The sequence below is a fragment of the Lutra lutra genome, chromosome 3 (assembly GCF_902655055.1).
Source record: "Lutra lutra chromosome 3, mLutLut1.2, whole genome shotgun sequence".
NCBI classification, from domain to species: domain Eukaryota; kingdom Metazoa; phylum Chordata; class Mammalia; order Carnivora; family Mustelidae; genus Lutra; species Lutra lutra.
In genome coordinates this window covers 60,121,310-60,144,619 of record NC_062280.1, presented here as the reverse complement: position 1 = coordinate 60,144,619, position 23,310 = coordinate 60,121,310, and the positions used below count along the sequence as shown (strand labels likewise).

The window sequence follows — 23,310 nt, the reverse complement described above, 5'->3', positions numbered from 1 at the left end:
TGAAACTTCATAGATTTGTATTACCATGAATGGCTCTAATAAAACTCATTTTTGAAACCACAAAGAAATAAATGTTTCCTTATTCCTCATTCTTATCTTGAGATGCATTTAGTTCCCAAATATATCCCTCTTTTCAGTCTCTGCCACCTCCCCTTAATACAGGCATTTCTGATCTCTTCATTTATCTATCTTTCTTAGTACCAAAGTCCTAATTTATCTCTAAGCCTCTGATCCTACCTCCTCTGAGTTCTCTTGCTTTCCATTGCCAGATGCATTTATCTAAAACTTAATTTGGTTACCTTGCCCTCTCTGTCTGGTAACCTTTAATAATTCTTAAACCAATATTCACAGAAAAGAATATTCTCAAAGGGCCATAAACTCTCCCAGAAAATCTTAAAAACTGTGTATGTTGGTGAAAACTCTAAATAATCTTCTGACTCAGTAAGATAATCACTTAATAATAGAGTGCTACCTAACTTCACTGCCTATGACCACACTTGAGGATTTTTTTTTATTATGTTATGTTAGTCACCATACAGTACATCATTAGTTTTTGATGTAGTGTTCCATGATTCATTGTTTGTGTATAACACCCAGTGCTCCCTGTAATCCATGCCCTCCTTAATACCCATCACCAGGCTCACCCATCCCCCCAACCCCCTCTAAACTCTCACTTTGTTTTCTGGAGTCCATAGTCTCTCATGCTTTGTCTCCCACTCCGATTTCTCCCCCTTCATTTGTCACTTCCTTCTCCTAATGTCCTCCATGCTATTCCTTAAGTTCCACAAATAAGTGAAACCATATGATAATCGACTTTATCTGCTTGACTTATTTCACTTAGCATAATCTCCTCTAGTCCCATCCATGTTGATGCATGTTGATGTTGATCCTTTCTGATTGCTGAGTAATATTCCATTGTATATATGTACCACATCTTTATCCATTCATCTGCTGAAGGGCATCTCAGCTCTTTCCATAGTTTAGCTATTGTGGACATTGCTGCTATGAACACTGGGATGCATGTGGCCCTTCTTTTCACTACATCTATATCTTTGGGGTAAATACTCAGTAGTGCAATTGCAAGGTCATAGGGTAGCTCTAATTTAATTTTTTTGAGGAACCTCCATACTGTTTTCCAAAGTGGCTGCACCAACTTGCATTCCCACCAACAGTGTAAGAGGGTTCCCCTTTCTCCACAACTTCTCCAACATTTGTAGTTTCTTGCCTTGTCAAGTTTTGCTATTTTAACTGGTGTAAGGTGGTATTTCAACATAGTTTTGATTTGAATTTCCCTGATGGCTAATGATGATGAAAATGTTTTCATGTGTCTGTTAGCCATTTTTAAATCATCTTTGGAGAAGGGTCTGTTTATGTTGTTTGCCAATTTTTTTGAATTGATTATTTTTTTGGGGGGGGGTGTTGAGTTTGAGAAGTTCTTTTTTTTTTTTTTTAAGATTTTATTTATTTATTTGTCAGAGAGAGAGAGGGAGAGAGAGCAAGCACAGGCAGACAGAATGGCAGGCAGAGGCAGAGGGAGAAGCAGGCTCTCTGATGAGCAAGGAGCCCGATGTGGGACTCGATCCCAGGACGCTGGGATCATGACCTGAGCCGAAGGCAGCTGCTTAACCAACTGAGCCACCCAGGCGTCCCGAGAAGTTCTTTATAGATCTTGGATATCAGCCCTTTCTCTGTAGTATAATTTATATCTTCTCCCATTCTGTGGGTTGCCTCTTTGTTTTGTTGACTGTTTCCTTTGCTGTGAAGAAGCTTTTTATCTTGATGAAGTCCCAAAGGTTCATTTTCGCTTTTATTTCCTTTGCCTTTGAAGGACATATCTTGAAAGAAGTTGCTGCAGCTGATGTTGAAGAGGTTACAGCCTATGTTCTCCTCTAGTATTTTGATGGATTCCTGTCTCACATTGAGGTCTTTCATTCATTTTGAGTTTATCTTTGTGTATGGTATAAAAGAATGGTCGAGTTGCATTCTTCTGTATATAGCTGTCCCAATTTTCCCAGCACCATTAATTGAAGAGACTATCTTTTCTCCATTGGAAATTTTTTCCTGCTTTGTTGAAAATTAATTGACCATAGAGTGGAGAGTTCATATCTGGGTTCTCTACTCTGTTCCACTGGTCTATATGTCTGTTTTTGTGCCAGTGCCATGTTGACTTGGTGATCACAGTGTTGTAATATAGCTTGTAATATAGCGTGATGCCCCCAGGTTTGTTTTTCTTTTTCAACATTCCCTTGGCAATGCAGGGTCTTTTCTGGTTCCACACAAATTTTAGGATCGTTTGTTCCAGCACTTTGAAAAATGCTGTTGGTATTTTGATTGGGATGGCATTGAAATTATAGATTTCTTTGGGCAGCATAGACATTTTAACAATGTTTATTCTTCTGATGCATTAGCATGGAATATTTTCCCATCTTTTTGTGTCTTCTTCAAATTCTTTCATGAGTTTTTTGTAGTTCCTAGAGTATAAACCTTTTATCTCATTGGCTAGGTTTATTCCAAGTTATCTTGTGATTTTTGGTGCTATTGTAAATGCTCTAATTTCTTTCTACAGTTACATTGTTAATATGTAAGAAAGCAATTTATATCTTTGCACTGATTTTGTATCCTGCCACATTACTGAATTGCTTTATGAGTTCTAGTAATTTGGGGATGGAGTATTTTGGGAAGAGAGAGAGTTTGACTTCTTTGCCAATTTGAATACATTTTATTTCTTTTTGTGGTCTGATTGCTGTTGCAAGAACTTCTAGTACTATGTTGAACAATAGTGGTGAGAGTTGGCACCCTTGTTGTATACCTGATCTCAGTGGAAAATCTTTCAGTTTTTCCTCACTGAGAATGACATTTGCTGTGAGTTTTCCATAGATGGATTTTATGAAGTTGAGGAATGTTCCCTCTATCCCTATACTCTGAAGAGTTTTAATCAGGAAAGGATGCTGTATTTTGTCAAATGTTTCTTCTATATCAATTGAGAGGATCATGTGGTTCTTGTCTCTTCTCTTATTGATGTGTTCTATCACACTGATTGATTTGTGAATGTTGAATCACCCTTGCATCACAAGGATAAAGCCCACCTGGTCCTGGTGGATAATCCTTTTACTGTACTGTTGGATTCTATTAGCTAGCATCTTGTTGAGAATTTTGGCATCCATATTCATCAGGGATATTGGTCTGAAATTCTCCTTTTTAATGGGGTCTTTGCCTGGTTTTGGGATCAAGGTAATGCTAGCCTCATAGAAAGAGTGTGGAATTTTTATTCTGTTTCTATTTTTTTTTTTTTTTTTTTTTTTTTTTACAGCTTCAGGAGAATAGGCATTATTTCTCCATTGAATGTTTGGTAGAATTCCCCAGACCTTGGACTCTTGTTTCCTGGGAGGTTTTTGATCACTGCTTCAATCTTGTTACTGGTTATTGGTCTATTCAGGTTGTCAAATGAGACCTCGTGGTGCTAAAGTATGCTGTATAAATAAAAGTTTTCAAATCATTGGCTAGTAAAATTCATGAAAGAATTGAATGATAAAACACAGGCATACCCATGCAGAAGTCAAACCTGTACCATCTAATTTGGTACCATATCAATTACTGCAAATGCATTTTTGTCCATCAGCAGCATAAGGCAGCTTATAATTCCTCAACACACAAGACATTATTTCATGCCTCCCTACCTTTGTTCTGTTTCCTCTGCCTTAATAGTTTTCCTTTTCCAGTTTCCTCATCCCCCAGCTACAGTCTTTTCTTCTCTCCTCTCAATGTCTCACTTCAAGGGACATCTTTCCCTGAAAAGTCTCTATGGAGACCACCCCCTTCATCAGCTCCACCACCAACCCAGAAATGGGTGGACCTCAGCAGGGCTTGCATTCACCTGCATGTCTTTTTCTCCCAGTAGGCCATAAACTGCAATGTCAGGAACGGTATCTTCTCAATTTTTCAGTCTCCAGCTTTTAGCACAGCAGTCCTCTGTTAAAGGAATGCTTGCATATGTGTGATGGAAAGGGCTCCATCCAGTTTTCACTTCTCAGGAGATGCTCCGTGGTGCTGAATGTATTCTAACTTAGACTTCTGCTTAAATAAGCGTTCAAAGTGCCCTATGTGGGAGGTTAGTACCAGAAGCATGTCACTTAAGCAGGGAGCAAACTCAAATACATATCCCTCTCATTAAAAATGACTTTTTGGTTGTTGCTGTTCTTGTTGGGTAATTACATACCCATTTTTTCTGAGAGAAATTTGTGAATTTAGGGATTTGGAAATATCTCAGTAGGTTAACATTTTTAGCCAAGTTTTGTCAGAGCGCAGAAAAGAATCTACTGAGAGAAAAAACTGGAAAGATAGCATGAATTCAGGTTTTAGATGACTTTGAGAGGCAAATAAGGTTTCGGATTTTACTTTGTACACTCTGAATCTCCCCTGTTTTTTTGCTTTGTTTTGTTTTGTTCTGTTTGTTTTTGTTTTTGCCTTTTTTTTTTTTTTTTAGAAAGGGATATTACATAGTAACACCTTAAGAGATGAAGAGATGATCCTACAAAATATTATGGGCTAGTTTTCTGTACTGAGCCTAAGATAGGAGTTTTAACAGTCTGCAGTTATCAACTCACAGATTTTCCAAACATTATTCTTCTTTACAGTTAGAGATTGAGATCTTGGATTCTAAATATTTTCAATATTTCAGAAACAATGAAATCACCTTATTTTCCAGATTTCTTTTTTTACTAATAATTCCTGTCCTTTCTCATAGTAGCTTAAAATAAAGCCCTGTTTCCTGTTCAAATTTACTCTGGACTGAGAAAAAATGGTTAGGTTCTGAATTTAATTATGATTTTTTGAATTTAAGTTAAATCAGTTTAGCTGTTATCTTAAAACACCTTTGTCTATTTTAACTGAACTCTTCTGTTATATTTAAAAATCTGTTGTATCTCATTTGTGGTTGTTATTAAACTTCTCAAGTTCTTTTTAAGATAACAGTGGTAACTCATTATATGTGAAAAAAATGTATGAGATATGACAATGAAAACAAGATTTAACATTGAAATTTGCCTATGCTATTGTTATAATCAAGTTAAAACCTACAGGGATAAAATTACCAAGAACAGAGAAATAACACTCTTTGACGAACCAACAGGGATTGTCTGAGCTTCTTGCTGAAAAGCTGATAATATATTAGCTGTATTTAGGAGAATCTAGCCTAAGAAAATTTATTTAGTGAAATTAACTGCAAAATAGAGACATTGCATATATGTGGGATATTCATAATATAAGAGTGTCACCCACGGTTTCCTTAAAACATGACTCTATGTGCTACTTGTAGAGCCATCAAAACTTTTTAATTTTTGTACACTTCTATATTAAGACTAATTACATTTTGGGGGTCATGAAATAACCTTTTTGCTTTTACCTTTGTTATTGAAACTTAGTCTGAAGTTACCAACTCATGAACTTTTCTACTGGGCTGTGATTCAGGTTTAGTTCTCATTTTTTTCAGATAAACTAAGATTTTACAAGATGAACTATTTTAGTCTACCCAATGTCTTACCATGTAGAGTAAATCCCAGAGCTTAAGTGTCCACTGGTGCTAATAATCTTACAACATTTCCAGATCGATATTCTGAACATCTCCTTGCACCATTGTCTCTTTGTGATTCTCTAAATGTGATGGAGGAGTTTGAGTGAAAGTACATTTGTCCCAGAATAGAAAATATTCTCTCAACCTTTTAGGAAAAAGACTCTTTTGTGTTTATTTTAGACTTATGTGCCTTTTTTTCTAATTTTAAAAACAGATTGCAGGTGAGAAAATTGTAATTAGAGATTTGAATGAGTTGCGTTTAATTTATCAAGGTTTAATTATCAAGGTTTATAATTATAAACCTTGATATTTAACATATATAAATTAAATATGAACATGGATCCAAGTAGGCTGCTTCTATTCATTACAGACAATCCTTTCTGAGGTTTGAAAACTGAATTACTCATATATCAGACTGATTTTATGATTTTCTAAAAACAGCCATGTATTTTTATTTCCGAGTAGTAGTATGTTCCAAAAGAACCAGTAACCACTCCTTGCTATTTCGGTGACAATACTCATTACTTTTCAGTGAAAATGATATTTATCAAGAAAAACAACTGGAGTTTTCTGGGGTCAAATATACTGCAGAATGGAGGTTTATGTTGTGTCCTTTAAACGTATGCCATTTTCATACATACTTCACAATTGCCTGCATCCTGCCTAATAGATTTTGATGCATAATTACCTTACCTTTTTATAGGTCAGGAGATCAAATAGTGACATTTTTATGTAGTGTGCTATTTTCTTTTTTTGCTCAGGTTCTCTCTTTAGGAGCGGATGTCCTACCAGAATATAAACTGCAGAGCCCACGCATCAACAAGTTTACAATATTGCACTACAGCCCCTTCAAGGCTGTCTGGGATTGGCTTATTCTCCTCTTGGTCATATACACTGCTATATTCACGCCCTACTCTGCAGCCTTTCTCCTCAATGATAGAGAAGAACAGAAAAGACGAGAATGTGGCTACTCTTGCAGCCCTTTGAATGTGGTGGACTTGATTGTGGATATTATGTTTATCATAGATATTCTCATAAACTTCAGAACAACGTATGTAAATCAGAATGAAGAAGTGGTAAGTGATCCAGCTAAAATAGCAATACACTACTTCAAAGGCTGGTTCTTGATCGACATGGTCGCAGCAATTCCATTTGACTTGCTGATTTTTGGATCTGGTTCTGATGAGGTAAGTTACTTCAAAATCTTATTTTCTGAAAGATTGCTATTACAAAAGTGAATCTATTTCAACTGAAAAAAAAAAATCCCACAAACGGTTGCTTTACAAACTTCCCATATCTCAGAGATGAAATTCATCTCATTGGAAATGCTATAAAATGAAATGACATAGTCTTGCCACTGCAAACATTTCACAATTCTCTCTATTTTTGTTAAGAGATACCAAAGACTATCTTTCAACTAAGAAAGCAAATTTTGGGGAAAATGTTTCATAACACGTAACACATTTCCAAGCTATAAAATCTCCCGTGTTAACTTCATGGATATAAAACTGTCCAAGTTGATGATGTCTCTTTCTTTCTTGACTCATAATTGTGGTCTGAGACAACAGGAACTTATTTCATGTTCAAATTATGTGGAAGAAGCATCTTCTAAAATGTCTTGTTCAAAACTCTTTCTCTTAAATAATATCTAGATTGGAAAATAATTCTTGTGTTCCCAGTATCTTATGAAGTTGGAAACTTCAAGGAAATCTGACAAGTATATGTACAGAGCATTTTCTGGTTAAAGTCCATAACTTTAACCAGATTCTTAAGGGGTTCTTTGATCCAAAAGCAGTTAAGTTCTCCTACAGTCCCCTCCATTTAATTGCCACGAATTCTTATTGTAAATAATCTTCCTGGATTCTATAATTGAATGACTTATAGAAGATGTGGAAGTAGTTCTAAGGGAGTAGCTTGAGAAAGATAACCTCAGTGGGTTGAATTTTAAAAATTCAGGGTACTTTTCTACCTGAGAACCCCATCTTTGCTTTTTGTTCAAGAGGAGGTCAAATATCAAATACCTCCTGCAGATGTTTGCTCCCTGACCATAAGAGAATCCTCCACCGCCAAGAGGAACAATTGGTTTGGAAGTAACTTTTCTCCTATAGATCATGCCTGTTGAACTCTGGGCAGTTAAGAACAGGGCAGTGAAGGGGCACCTGGGTGGCTCAGTTGGTTAACCATCAGACTCTTGGTTTCAGCTTTGGTTGTGATCTCAGAGTCCTAAGGTGGAGCCTGATCCACGGAGCGTGCTTTAGAGAATCTCTCCCTCTCCGTCTCCCTCTGTCACTCCCCGGCCCATTTTCTTTTTCTTTTTCTTTCTTTCAAATAAATAAGTAAAATCTTAAAAAAAAAAAAAAAAAGAACAAGGCAATATGTTCTTCCTGGATTCTACAAACCTTACCCAAAGCCTCAAGCCTGACTCTCCTCATCTGTAAAGATAATAACATTAATAATAATAATATTACTCCCCACTTACATTGTTTTATTTATTTATTTTTAATTTGAGACTCTAATGAGATAATACACCTGAAACTCTTAGAAAAATAATGAGAAAAGGTTAGTTGCTGTTAAACCAGTTGAACATTTCATGTTAGATACTCCTAACTTCGGTTGTTAATTAAAAAACAAGAAAGTGAAACACTTCTTGATACTTACTTCTATGAGTTTCTTACAATGGGTGATCCATGTACTTACATCAAATAAGTTCTTACTGATAAACAATAGAGTAAAATCTCATTCTTTCAAATTTTAAAATATGTACACCAAATTAAATTTCAACTTGGTGAAATAAAAGAATGAGTGAAAAAATAAATAGGTTAAATAGGATTTTTAGGGGAAATTAATTTACTGGTGAAATTTCATCAATAACAATCAAACCAGTATTTGAATATGCTGATTAAAACCATTAAGATAGAATTTTTTGATTCAACATTTGATTAGTTTACTTCCAGTTACTATATCACTTGAAAATAATAAAATTAAAATATGTGATTTAGATAATCACTATTTCAGACTGGACTTCAAGAGCTGAAACAAAAATTAATTGTGATTCACATTAGTATAGGAGGAAATAGTTTCTAGGAAAAATGGTGTCTGGACTATTTTTTCCATGTAGCATCAAGGCAAAGGTGAAATTTGCCTCAAAGAAAGCAATACAACTTCTCCACTCCCATGTGCTTTCATGGGTTCTCCGATGGTCCCAAACCTACTCTTCATTCTTTTAAGATGTGATATGATATGGGAAGAGTTCTGACTTTGGACTTAGACACTGACTCTCCTTTCTGTCACTTACTTGTTATATTTTGGCAAGATACTTAACTCATTAAGATTTCATTTGTTTTTCTGTAAAATGGTGAAAGGTATGTTATGATTTTAAAAAATAAAGCAGCATATATGAAGAGACTAACTCAGTACCAGATACATAGTAAGTACTTGCTGAAGGTTATGCCTCTTATCTTTCCCATCCCTTTGGATTAAAGTCTGTTTCTTAATGAGGTCTTCCCTTAAACTTACATGTTACCACATTAATCCATAAATACCTTAATAATTCAAGTATTGGACAAAAACTTATTGAGTGTCTATGATCTTACAGTAGTTATTTGATTAACTAGTTGCAGTTAGGAATCCTGAAGAAATGGAGACAGAAAGGAAATATTTTGAGGACAGTTATTAAGTTGTAAAGCAAAGGAGCATGGGGCATATTTTAGAGGGAGATATGTAGACATCAAGGATAGCAAGGGAAGGGATGGGTCTGGAAGGCAGATAAGGGTGTCAACTATTGGGGTGAGTTGGCTATGTGAGGTAACAACAAGACCAATGATGAATTGGACTGCTTTATACATTTTTCAAGAGTAATAATGAAGATACTTCTTTTACATGCAAACTATATTATGTAACTATAATCGGGCTTTTTAAAAAAAATATTTATTTGAGATAGAGAGCAAGTGACGGGAGAAGCAGAGGGAGAGGAAGAAAGAGAGCCCCCAAGAAGACTCTCTGCAGAGCACAGAGGCCAATCAGGGGCTCAATCCCAGGACACCAAGCTTATGATCTGAGCCAAAAACAAGAGCCAGATGCTTAACTGACTGAGCAACACAGGCACCTCTATAATCAAGCTTTTAGTTAGGTTTTTCAATACATAGTGATATTTCAGAATGATACTTTTCCAAAAGTGTATAATGTCTTGTAGTAAAAGTATGAAAAATATTTAGCTTCCATTTTTGTTTCTGGGGAAAAAAAAGAAGAAAAATGCTTCTAGAAAAAAAGAGATCTTATATTCAAAGGAACTAATTTGGGAAGTTTCATCACATGAATATGAAAAAAAAAAGAAAACTTTTTGGGGTTTTTGACCCAAAATTAAATGGCAAATCCTAAAATCATTAAGCTAGAAGTCACTCTAACAAGACATTATCCAGTGCAATGTTTTTCACACTGGGGTATCATAGAGGTGACTGAAAGAGTTGGCCTGAGTTCAGAGGCCCTCAAGAGTTGACATCAGGACAGACTGATAAGACTCAGAGCCATCCACCTCCACTGTAAAGGATTATTAGCTCGATTGTATCTACTACACCGACTGGAGTTTCATGTAATTTTTTTTTTTTTACAAATTTTAATGAGAATTGACTTAACTCATTTTGCCATTTCCAGAAAGTGCTATGGTAACCTTTACTCGAGTAGGTTCATTCATTCTGTAAGCATTTATTAAGAACCAACTACTGCCAACATGCTAGACCTTGCATTTACAGAAAGAATAAGACAAGGACCCCACAGTCTGGGAGATTACAGTCTACAATGAGAACAGCCAATGAGCAGAGAGTACTATCTGATAAATGCTTTAATAGTGTCATGTACAAGGGGACATGTGAACATGGAAGGGGGGATTCCTGAAAACCAGTGGACATTTTCCAGGTAAAAGGGGTGGGGAAGTCATGCCAATTGGATGGGAAGCCCATTAGAAGCATGGAGCTATGAGGTGTTTGTTCCCAGTCCTATAAGACCCAATATTACAAATATTTTATAAAGCCCCTTTTATTATTGTTAAATAAAAATCACAAATAGAGGGGTGCTTGGGGGGCTCAGTGGGTTAAGCCTCTGCCTTTGCCTCAAGTCATGCTCTCAGGGTCTTGGGATTGAGCCCCACATCGGGCTCTCTGATCTGCGGGGAGCCTGCTTCCCCTTCTCCCTCTGTCTGCCTCTCTGCCTACTTGTGATCTCTCTCTCTGTGTGTCTAGCAAATAATTTTTTTAAAAAGCTCACAAATAATATAGCCTTTTATTTTCACTTTAACATAAGGGTTGAATATATATGTATGTGTTTATATAGGTATATATGTGTATGCATACACATGTACAGGTAAATATGTATATCTATGCATATATTAACATTTACACACACCTAGAAATCTCATGACTGTGATAACAACAAACATGGACTGACATAGGCATGCTATATATACACAGTATACAATACCACAGGACTTGCTGTCACTGAAGATATAATTTTCTATAACAGTAAACAATTCCTACTGAAGGTCCAAACTAAACAAGTTAATTATCTCTCAGTTTACAAGGTAGCTAAATTCCTGGATATTTTAATGAATATTAAAATGTGCAAAAGTTAACATCTGTTTAGATGTAAAACCCAGCATTGAAGCTCAACAAATAAGTTTAGGTTTTGCCAATACGAATGACACTGAAAAATTATATAGGACACAGATAATTTTTCTGCTGTTGGAGACTGCTCTAGGCATTATAGGACTACTTACTTCACTGTACTGGGAAGTAAAGAAAAATTCAGGAAGTGGTGTCAAATACTATAAAGATATAAAGTGGGATGAAGGCCGGAAATAAATCACTAAGTGTGTCAGTTCACTATGCTGAAGTGGTGTCAGGTCAGATATTTGCCACAGCCAAATGGAAGTGGCTTCAGAAATTAACAGGAAGCAGGGCGCCTGGGTGGCTCAGTTGGTTGAGCAACTGCCTTTGGCTCAGGTCATGATCCCGACTTCCAGGATCGAGTCCCGAGTTGGGCTCCCAGCTCCTTAGGAAGTCTGCTTCTCCCTCTGACCTTCTCCTCTCTCATGCTCTCTCTCACTCATTCTCTCTCAAATAAATAAATAAAATCTTTAAAATAAAAAAAGTTAAAAAATAAAAAGAAATTAACAGGAAGCATGTAGGGCCCCTTCTTGCTAGAATCTTGGTAATAAAAGGAGGTGGGAAAGGCAGTACTGGAAGGCTACACATGGTGAAGGAAAAGAGTTACTGTTTTTGTTTCAGTTTCTCCCCTTAAGAAGTTTATGAGCTAACAAGAAAAAGCCTTGTGATGCAGAATGATTTCCACAGGTGGCTAATTTGGATGAGGCAATTAGGAACGATTTGGGGGGAAGTGCCATTTGAGTTGAGACTTGACCAGAAAAAAACGGTCTCTTGAAAACACACGGAGAGCATTTCAAGCAAAAGAAAACACTACTGAAAATGGCCCAGCTGGGGAACAAGCTTGGTGTGTTAGAGCAGAGAGGCCGGTGGCAGCTGGGGTGAACCATAGTGAATTGAGAGTTGAGTGCTAAGACAGGAGGATGCAGTGACAGGGACCAAATCACATGCAACCGTGACATCTTGGGCATTTGGGGTTTATTCTGGCTGCAGTGGAGCCTTCTGAGTGGGAACAACATAATCTAACGGACGGTTTTAAAGACCTCCTGGCTGATGGTCTGTAGACAATTTAGTCAGGCTGGAAGCACGGGAAGGCTTCTTCAAAGCTTCAAGCTTTTGCTATAATGCAGCAGGAACAAAACAGCAACAACTTGGACCACATGGTGGCAATAGAGGTGAGGAGATAAAGACACATTTGTAATATAGTAGAGGGGAGCTGTTAGGCTTGTTGATGGATTAATATTGTTGGAGGAGTAAGAAACAAAGCAGAATTAATGATGGTTCAAAGATTTTGTTGTTTCTTTCTTTTTGTTTGAGATATTTTGGAGGATGGAGGTCCTGAAGCAACTTTCCAGATAGGAAAAACCTGGTGAGAAGAAGGTGCATTATGGGAAAGAAATTCCTGTTTGGTCCATGTGAAGTTTGAGGTGCCCATCAGTCATCCAAGTACAGATGGCATGTAGGCAAGTCAGGGACTCCATGAACAACTAGAAAGATATATATGTGAGTATAAGAAAAAGAAGCGAGCTCCATCAAATTATAAAGTAGATATAATCATGGCAAAGATTGGTTAAGACCCGTGCTTCTCCCTCAGGACCATGCACAGATTTTGATGTGGATCTTATAAAAGAGTTTGGAGATTCATATTTGGTAGGTCTAAAGTAAAACCTTGAAACCTTCATTTTTAAAAGTGGCAGGAATTTCTGCTGTTTAGATATGCAAGATTTGGTGGCCTTAACTGGATCAAAGAGAAATTCCATGTGCTCATGGGTGAACATTTCTACAAAGCAAAGACATAAATAATCAAGTAAAGCAGTGGTTTTAAACTAAATATAAGGACAGCCATGATTTCATCATCGCTTAATTCTAGCTGAATTATTAAAATTTTTTTTCTATGCATCACAGCATCTCAGATGACCTTAGAGAAAACAGTTTTGTCAATGTCAAAATAGTGAATTAACTATTAGTGTCTTCCTTGCCAATTTCTCTAAATGGTAAGCTACTGTAATATTTCAGTTTTATTTACACTCAGCCCTAAAGAAGGAAACCTATTTGAATTTTGGATCTATATTATTTTAGCTATAAAACATATATCCTAAAAATGCTGAGGATAGCTTGGCATATACATTTTTACTAAAGCAGAATTACACATACATTTTATATGAACAGAATTGCTCACTTTTTCAAAACACTCATTTGACATTTTAGCCTAAGTAAAAGCAAATCTCCTACTAATAACTAGAGGATTTTCCAAAATATTAAGAAAATATGTTGAAGAAAGGAATACTGACAGGGATGCCTGGGTGGCTCAGTCAGTTAAGCATCTGACTCTTGATTTCCACTTAGGTCATGATCTCAGGGTCCTGGGATCAAACCCCACATTGGGCTCCCTGCTCAACAGGGAGTCTGCTTCTCTCCCTCCCTCTGCCCCTACCATCTCATGCTCTCTTGGTCTCTTTCAAATAAATAAATAACATCTTTTAAAAAAGAAAAGAAAGAAATGCTGGGCAATAACTAGGCTTTCCGATGTCATTAGGATCTTCCTATTGTTAATGCCATCCAGACAGACCAAGGAAGGAAAAGAGTCTCTATTTCTTAATTTTTGCATCATCAAATATCATGCCACCCATAGCAAATTGTCTCAATATCACTGATGCAAGAGAACAACATTGTTGACTCCATCTCCAAAAAGTCAACTTTTCATTACCTCCCTCAAGTTTTCCCATATTTTGCTTATCTGACTTTCAAATATATCAGCTGTTTGAATCTAGAGCGTTCTCTTTAGCTACAGACTTCATTAACGTCTTCCTCTCCTGAAAATTAGTGTTGTTGTTTTTTTTTTATTAACTACTTCCTTTGTGGACCTCTCTCCATTCCCACTTTACTCTTACTTTTCATGAATCCTGAATACAAACAAGGTCTTCGAAACTTAGGTATATACAGTGCTCTTTGAGGGGAAGTTTTAATAGAAAAGAGGAGTTTCTGTTGACATTGATATGTTTGTTTCAGTCTGTTAGATGCATCATAGAAAGGATACAAGGGAAAACTTAGCAAGCATCTGTATAGAAATTCTGATCACCTTGTCAGAATTCTTTCTGAACCTGATCTCTACAGCGGTTGCCATTATTTTGTTAGAAGTGAATTGCTAAGACATTAGACATACTAATGTTCAGATTTAAAAACCAAAATACATTTTGAAGAACTGTATACATAATATATTCCTACCCAAAAAGTGACTGTGTCTCCATTTAGATAGTTCTTGGAAGTTAAGGCAGATGTCTCCATTGGATTGTATTTGAGGTTGCTGGTCATGCCTCTAAAAATCTGTGGTATGACAAGTGAGAGACACAGGGTCCTCAATGCAATAATTTTTGAACCAAGGAAATATAAGAACATTCCATAAAATAAATATGTTTTTCATTTAGCTGACCATTTATTCATCATGTATATGTGATCTTTTGTCTACAATTTGCTAGAGATGACAAAAGGTTCAATTTTTGGTTAAATATTTCTCAAAACAAGTCAAATTATCTTTTTAAAATATAACATCCAAAATTTTTTATTCATTGTAACACTTGCTTATTACTATTTAAAATCATTTGATGACCAGTTTTCCATGTTACTGTGACTAAAGAAAGGGAAAGTGAGTTCAAATTGCAGCAAAATAGAATGTTAATTATAAACAAAATAAAAATAAAAACATCTTGATAGTAAAGGTTGTTAAATATTGGAGTGAGTTTCACAGGGAGGTTGTAAAATCTTGAGTTTGAAAGCCTCAGTTTGTGGAGGAATTTGTGAGGTTTGGTATGAATAAAGAAAGAATAAATTAGGTGATTTCCTTAAGGTTTTTTTACATACTCAAAATATGGTTTCTTTTTTTTTATTGTGTTAGTGAATGTGTCCTTAGAAATACTGGAAAAATTGTGACTCAAACTGAACAAAAAACTCAAAACTAGTTTCAATATTGTTAAGTTTTATTGGGTAAGCAATTCATGGAATGGTATATATAAGCGCCAGAGCTTAGAGGGAATTGAAATAAAACCTGAAGCAAAGCATGAGTGTAGAGTAATGTATTACTAAGTGTTCCCATTTCCCCACTTGTACCCAAATATTTCTTGACAAACAGAACAGAATGATGGATTAAGTAGAAATTTTCAGTGATGATTCATCCTTTCAATCCTGTAGGCAAAACTAAAGATCACATACTTATATTTCCCCATTTATAAATAAATAATTCTATCCACTTACTACAGGCAAAAGTTTTAGAAAGTAAACCTCTGAAATAAAGTATTTTAAATGTAAGATTCTTGAAAATGCTTACTTAAAATTTATTTTGAAAATTATTGAGCATAATATTTTCTCTTATTGATGAGGATTTCTCAGTTTAAGTGTAACCAGATTTATTCTTTTTTTTTTTTCTTAAAGATTTTATTCATCTATTTGTTAGAGAGAGAGGGAGCGAGCATGAGCACAGGCAGACAGAGTGGTAGGCAGAGGCAGAGGGAGAAGCAAGCTCCCCGCCAAGCAAGGAGCCCGATGTGGGACTCGATCCCAGGATGCTGGGATCATGACCTGAGCCGAAGGCAGCTGCCCAACCAACTGAGCCACCCAGGCGTCCCACCAGATTTATTCTTAAGAAGAGAATTGTTTGATAATAGTAAGAAGTTCCCTGTTCTAATTTCAGGCCTTCAGAAAGAATTTCACTTACACTAAGAAAGGATATTACCTCATCTATTGTAAAATATCTAATAAAAAAAATTACATGGTCATCTTGAGTCTGGGTCTGGTATCTAACGTGTTTATAAAATTGCAATTGTTTAGAGTATATATATTTAAAATAAAGTTTAGTTAAGAAAGTCATATTTAATAAAGGAAACTAACTTCTACCTCAGTATAAAAAAGTATCTAGGACCAAGATGCCTTTCAACGGATGAATGGATAAGGAAGATGTGATCCATATACACTATGGAGTATTATGCCTCCATCAGAAAGCATGAATACCCAACTTTTGTAGCAACATGGACGGGACTGGAAGAGATTATGCTGAGTGAAATAAGTCAAACAGAGAGAGTCAATTATCATATGGTTTCACTTATTTGTGGAGCATAACAAATAGCATGGAGGGCAAGGGGAGATGGAGAGGAGAAGGGAGTTGAGGGAAATTGGAATGGGAGGTGAACCTTGAGAGACTATGGACTCTGAAAAACAATCTGAGGGTTTCGAATGGGCGGGGGGTGGGAGGTTGGGGGAACCAGGTGGTGGGTATTGGAGAGGGCATGGACTGCATGGAGCACTGGGTGTGGTGCAGAAACAATGAATACTGTTATGCTGAAAAGAAATAAAAAATTTAAAAAAAGAAAAAAAAGTATCTAGGGTTTCATTTTATTTTTAAAATTTTTATTTTTTTTATTTGAGAGAGAGAGAGAGAGAGCACATGACAGGGGAGGGGCAGAGGAAGAGGGAGAAGCAGACTCCCTACTGAGCAAGGAGCCTAACCTGGGCTTGATCTCAGGACTCCGGGATCAAAACCTGAGCCAAAGGCAGACACTTAACCAACAGAGCCACCCAGGATCCCTGAAAGTATCTAGGGCTTTAATAAACTATGATATGGGCACATTTTTAAAAAAAATTTAAATTGGATGATACGCTTCAACCACCCAGAAACTTGAATAATTTGAATTGCCAGGGAAAGAGTTATTTTACATTTTAAAAGTTATGACAAAGTACATTAAAAATAAAAGTCCTAAATAAGTATACTTTCTTTACTGTAGCATTCAGGCAGAAAGAGTTTGCAATATCATTCAATCACAGTTAAAGGAGTTCAGGTCTGAAATGGCATAGGTACTAATGAGGCGGAGCCACGGCTTGCTAGAATTCATTGTCTCCTTTGCTACAGTTCATGAGCAGAACCAAAAAACAAAGTACCTTGCTTCAAGCTACTGCAAACTAACTCACCTCTTCCTCCACCTTACTTACTATTATGATATCTTACAGGTCATAATCACATAATCACAAGAGTCTTGTGAGCTCTTATGCTCTTTTAGTCTACCAAAAGTAATAACAAACTATTTTTTCTAATACCAGTAAAAAGTTAAGAAATAACATCTACGAGAAAATTTTTTACCTCTACTCTTTTGAAATTATTGCATAGGTTAAAAGATAATTTTATTTCTATTTTTAAAAATTAGGGAAAAAACCCACAAAAATAGATTTACATAATATGTCTGAAATTAGAAATTAGATATACTGTGAGAGAAATATATATGTATATATATGCTGAAAACATTCTAGTTAGTCAAGTTTTGACGTTAATACAACTATAAGGTAGTTGTTGGTCTCATTTTTCATTTGCACATAATACAAAGAGAGTACATTGAGCTAAACAGTGGGGACTAATAGTCTCCAACAAATCAGCAAGAGGAGATTGATCATTCTTTAGGCTACTGTCTCTGAAATTTTGGTGCAATCGTTTTTCTCTTTGTGTAATATGGGCAAAACACTTTAAATCTTTAAAGAGATATTTAAAGAAGAAGAAAAGAGTTATTGCAATCTTAGGTGTCATCTACAAGATATGCTGTACACAACAGTAGCTAAGGAAGAATACCCAGGTGTGTTAGCAGCATCTTGACAACAATAAAAATAAGATCAAGTCATTTGTTACATTGTCAAACAACATATGTGATTATTCTTGATTACATGTTATGAAATCACAAGAGAATGGCTTTGACTGTTGAAGTCAATTTTCACTCATCCTTATGAAGCAACTGAAAGGTGAAACAACTATTTAGTTATTTCTCCCCCTTTTCTCTCCCTCTACTTTTCTCTCCTTCTCTCCCTCTTCCCTCCCCTCTTGCTCTCTTTTTCTCCCTCCCTCTTGCTCTACAACTGCAATTATTTTGTTGGAATAATGTCAGTTGGGATGAGACTTCATCATGTGCTATATTTCTTAAGCTTTTTTTTTCCCCAGGAAAGATGTTACTTATGTGTTATTATATAAATTACATTCATTTATCTGCTTAAAGAACTTACTATCACCTAGGTTTTATCTCATTTTGATACAATCCTAGAAGAATCGATGTTTTTTTGAAAGAAGGAGAAAGGAAGGAGGTAGCCTACACAGCAGATTGATTCCTTTTTCTTTTTCTTTTTTTTTCATAACATCATTTTTGTTTTACTATCTTGGCAGCTAGAAGAGTCCTTAGTACTTATTATCACAACATGTTATTAAAACATCTCATTTGTTTTGAAGCATTTCACCTCATTAGCCAAATACCCTAGAGAATTTTCATTATATTTCATTTATTTTTGAGGTTCAGAGAAATTTTCTTTCAAAGATAAAAAGTTTTGAACAATAATCTTCAAATACTTCTGATTTCTCAACACAAGTAAATAGGTAACAGAGCAAGGAAGAAAAACACACAAAATGAAACTGTGAAGTGTAGAAAGAGACACATTGAACCAGGGTGATTCCTGTTACTGAAGTCCAAGCAGTCAGTGCATCTAAATGATGCTCTCGTCTTTAACATTACTGCCATTTCCTGAGGAGGCCAAAAGGCTGGTGTTAAGAAGCCTCCAGCTGGAATTCTAGCTAGCAAAGTAATGTATTTGGAAGATGTGTAAGGTCTATCAGTCTATTTCACAATATATTGTTCCTGCTTACTGATGGAAACTAAAGCACATGGGATATTTAAATAACATAGAAAGCTAGTATTTATGGGGCATTGTCTATAAACCTGTGATGAAGCATTATTATACCCATTTAGAGATGAAAAAATTGAAGTTTAGAAATTAAATAAACAACTTGTCCAAGATGATAGACTGGTATGGATGCAGAATCCATACATCCATTTGTTTGTTCCAAAGTTCTAACACCTAACAAATCAGCTAAAACAGACATATGAAAACATTCTCAACATCACTTGACATCAGGGAAATACAAATCAAAATTACATGTGGTATCACCTCACACATGCCAAAATGGCAAAAATCAACAACACAGGAAGCAACAGATGTGGGCAAGGATGCAGGAGAATTTGGAGCCCATTACACTGTTGATGGGAATGCAAACTGGGGCAGCCACTCTGGGAAAAAGTATAGAAGTCCCTCAAAAAGTTAAAAATAGAACTATCCTACAACCCAGCAATTGTAGTACTTACCCAAATGATACAAACATACGGATTTGAGAGGGAACTTGTACCCCGATGTTTATAGCAGCACTATCAACAATAGCCAAATTATGGAAAGAGACCAAACGTCCATCAGTTGATAAATGGAAAAAAAAGTTGTACATGTATATAAGGGACTATTACTTAGCCATCAATAAGAATGAAATCTTGCCATTTGCAACAGTGTGGGTGGAGCTAGAGTGTATTATGCTAATGACAAATACCATATGATTTCACTCATACATGAAATTTAAGGAGCAAAACAAAAACAAAAACAAAAAATAAGAGAGAGAGAGAGAGGAAAGCAAACCATAAAAGACCATTAACTATAAAGAACAAACTGAGGGTTGCTGGAGGGGAGGTGGGTGAGGCTGGAGGGATGGGCTCAATGGGTGATAGAGATTAAGGATGGCACTTGCTGTGATGAGCCCTGGGTGTTATACATGATAAATCACTAAATTCTACTCTTGAAACCAGTATTACACTATATATTAACTAACTACAATTTAAATAAAAACTTGAAACAAAAAAGAACCAACTAAATTTGAAAAAAAATAGCTGCTCAGTTAAAATGTTGATAATTCAAATGATGGAAGTTGATTTTTCTTCCAGAGAACTACATGATACTAACTTAAACTCTCCTTTTATTGATCAAGAAGAGATAAACTCTTTACATCTGTGAAGAAAAAAAAATACTGTTTTCTTTATTCCACCTTGAAAATTAATAACTCAACATTGAAAACAAGGAAGACCCACTTTTCCACACAATCCATAATGAGTAAAGACCAGAGCCCAAATCTGATAAGCACATCCCAACTACATAATCTCATCTCATCTCTAGAAGTTTCCAATACAAACTGAAGAGAATTCAGAGGAGACTGAATGATCTCCCTAGTGACCACTCTGGCACAAGAAAAAGGAAAGAAAGAAAGAAGATATAGATAGATAGATAGATAGATAGATAGATAGATAGATAGATGGGGGGGAGGAAGGAAAGAAGAAGGAAAGAAAGAAAGAAAGAAAGAAAGAGGAAGGAAGGAAGGAAGGAGAAAGGAAGGAAAGAAGGAAGGAAAGAAGAAAGAGAAAGAAACTACAACACTTATTATAGAATATTAATGAAACTATTTTTCTTAACATTTAGTGCTTTTTTTTCCAAGTCAATATGAAAACATAGAGGGCAACAGCTCTGACATGTGCTATTTCTTTAATTAAAATATAAGCGTTCTTAATACAGTTGGTTGTACTTTGCAAAATAAACACCAACAATGAACACATAAAATGACTCAATAATTGATTGGTAAACACCATGTAACTATGGAATAATTATATGCCCTGTGAATTATATAGTACTTATAGCTGACATTATTTAGGAAACCTAAGAAATGAACTTGTAATTTGTACTTATCAGATTTCAAATCCAAACAACTAGTTAAGTATCCTGTTATTATATAGAAGTGTCCTATCATTAGATACCTGGTCAGTAATAATCATACAATTAGTTACACATATCACATCCCAAAGAAAAATACATCATATCTTTGGGACATCAAGAAACAATTCATCAATGTAACACATTTAGAAAGTAAAAATGAATTTAAATATAGTGCATAAGGCATGCATACAATCATCCAATAAGTCTCCCAATGATGTGTTTGCCTGGCTCATTATGCGGGCTTCTCTCAACTCTGACATCAGCTCCTCAGCAAGACCTTCTTTGGCCTTTCTTTCTAAAGTCACCGCCATGCTGACCATGCCCTCAGACACCCTCTCTCATACCACTCTGTTTTATTATCATTATCACACTTTTCACTGTGAAATGAGCTTATTGTTTGTTTCTTTAAAAAATAACTCTCTCTCCCCACAAGACAGTGAACATTGTTTCTCCTCATTAGAGAAGGCATTTTGTCTAGTAAGTAAATATCTCTTTCTGTTATGAAAGTGATCATGTCTGCCTGCTCAACACTATAATCCCAGTGTGTGGCCCTTATTAGCCACACCAGCAACACACAGTGATGTTTATTGGTGAAGGAATAATTTACTGAGTGTTCATTATCTTCAAGGGACTTGGTTATCAGATAAAACTGGACAGGTGGAGTCTCTGTCCCATGGGTCTTGCATGTCACTATAATGAATTAATGTACCACAGACATTAAAAGTATTTCCCAAAGCAGATGTAAAATTTTTTAAAAACCACCTTAATACTTAATTCAAATATGCATTTATCCTCAGTGCTGCCATATTGTTTTAACTTGTTTTACTTACTTTGCTTCACAGGAACATACACTGAATTGTTTGCCAACCATTTCTGACCATACACATTTATTTCCACAGACAACAACATTAATTGGTCTTTTGAAGACAGCTCGACTCCTTCGTCTTGTGCGAGTGGCCCGGAAACTTGATCGATATTCAGAATATGGCGCTGCTGTTCTAATGCTCTTAATGTGCATATTTGCCCTGATAGCTCACTGGCTGGCTTGCATTTGGTATGCAATTGGGAATGTAGAAAGGCCCTACCTGACAGACAAAATCGGATGGTTGGATTCCTTAGGACAACAAATTGGGAAACGTTACAATGACAGTGACTCAAGTTCTGGACCGTCCATTAAAGACAAATACGTCACAGCACTTTATTTTACCTTCAGCAGTTTAACCAGTGTAGGATTCGGGAATGTGTCTCCTAATACCAATTCGGAGAAAATCTTTTCAATCTGTGTCATGTTGATTGGCTGTAAGTAGATTTCTCTTTTGTTATCTATTAGGATAAAATATCACAAAATTGATATCTGTAGACAATTCAGAGTAAGGTGAAGAAAAAACTATCGAAAACTGTAGAGATAATGGAATTACATATATGGGTATTATATTCTATCAAACCTGATTCTGTCTGTGAAGAGGAGATGCCAAAAGGACTTTCAGAACCTCAGAAAACCACAAACATAAACTGGAGTAATGTAGATCTTGGGATTCCAGAATTGATACTTATAGTTCACTTTTGCTGCTGTAAAACCACTGGTAGTGGTTATTTTCTATTTTAAACTGAGACCAGATTAGAGTAGGAAAGATTAGCTTATATTACTAGATAGATAGAAATATATATACACATACATATATATATACACACACACACATGTTACTAGATAGAGATATATATACATATATAACACATTACTAGATAGAAAAATATATATACAGATATACATATATATTTCTAAATAGAAAAATATATTTCTATATAACATATATAACATTTCTATATAACATGTATATTTCTATGTAACATATTTCTATATAACATATATAATATATATTTCTTAAATATATCTGTATTTATAGACAGATAAATATATATATATGTATTTTTCACCACTTATTTGCTAAAAATTCCTTTCCCTATGATATTATTCCAAAGTTTAAGTGATTGCTCTTTACCTTGTAATGGGGTGATGACATGAGCATCATTAAGAGATATATTTTTACAATAAGAAACAAAAAATTATATGTTCAACTAAAGATATTTTAGTATTTTTAAAAATCATAGTGTGGAGTCACTAAAGATAACTGCTGTGATACCAAGCTGCAGTTGACGAAACCATAATGGATTTTTAAAGCTTAAAAAAGGGCATCATTCCTAGATGGTGTACAAATCTGAAAATAGATCCAGAGTTGATTTTAAATGTTAACATATACGCAAATGAAATGTATTTAGGTATGCTTTATTTATGAAACATATCAATCCATCCAGTTTATTGTTCATTGTATTTAAAATTTGCTTTTCATATATATGTCTCAGTATTGTTATTTTAATAAGATTTGTACAGGTAAATAGCATTATATTCTAATAACTCTTGAGATATTCTACAGATTCAGGCTAAGTCTGAGCTACAAACACAGAAGTAGCCTTGCACCCAGAAGGAAATGG

General features: G+C 35.4%; 1 protein-coding gene across 3 annotated transcripts in view; it reads left to right on the top strand.

The window, feature by feature from the left end:
* Positions 1-23,310, top strand: part of KCNH7 (potassium voltage-gated channel subfamily H member 7) — a 501,818-nt gene that overhangs the window by 414,483 nt on the left and 64,025 nt on the right. For all 3 annotated transcript variants that reach the window (XM_047721924.1, XM_047721923.1, XM_047721922.1), the window contains 2 exons: positions 6,331-6,756; positions 21,720-22,119. In XM_047721924.1, coding sequence (XP_047577880.1) covers positions 6,331-6,756; positions 21,720-22,119 — 826 coding nt within the window. The remainder of the gene's footprint in view (positions 1-6,330; positions 6,757-21,719; positions 22,120-23,310) is intronic.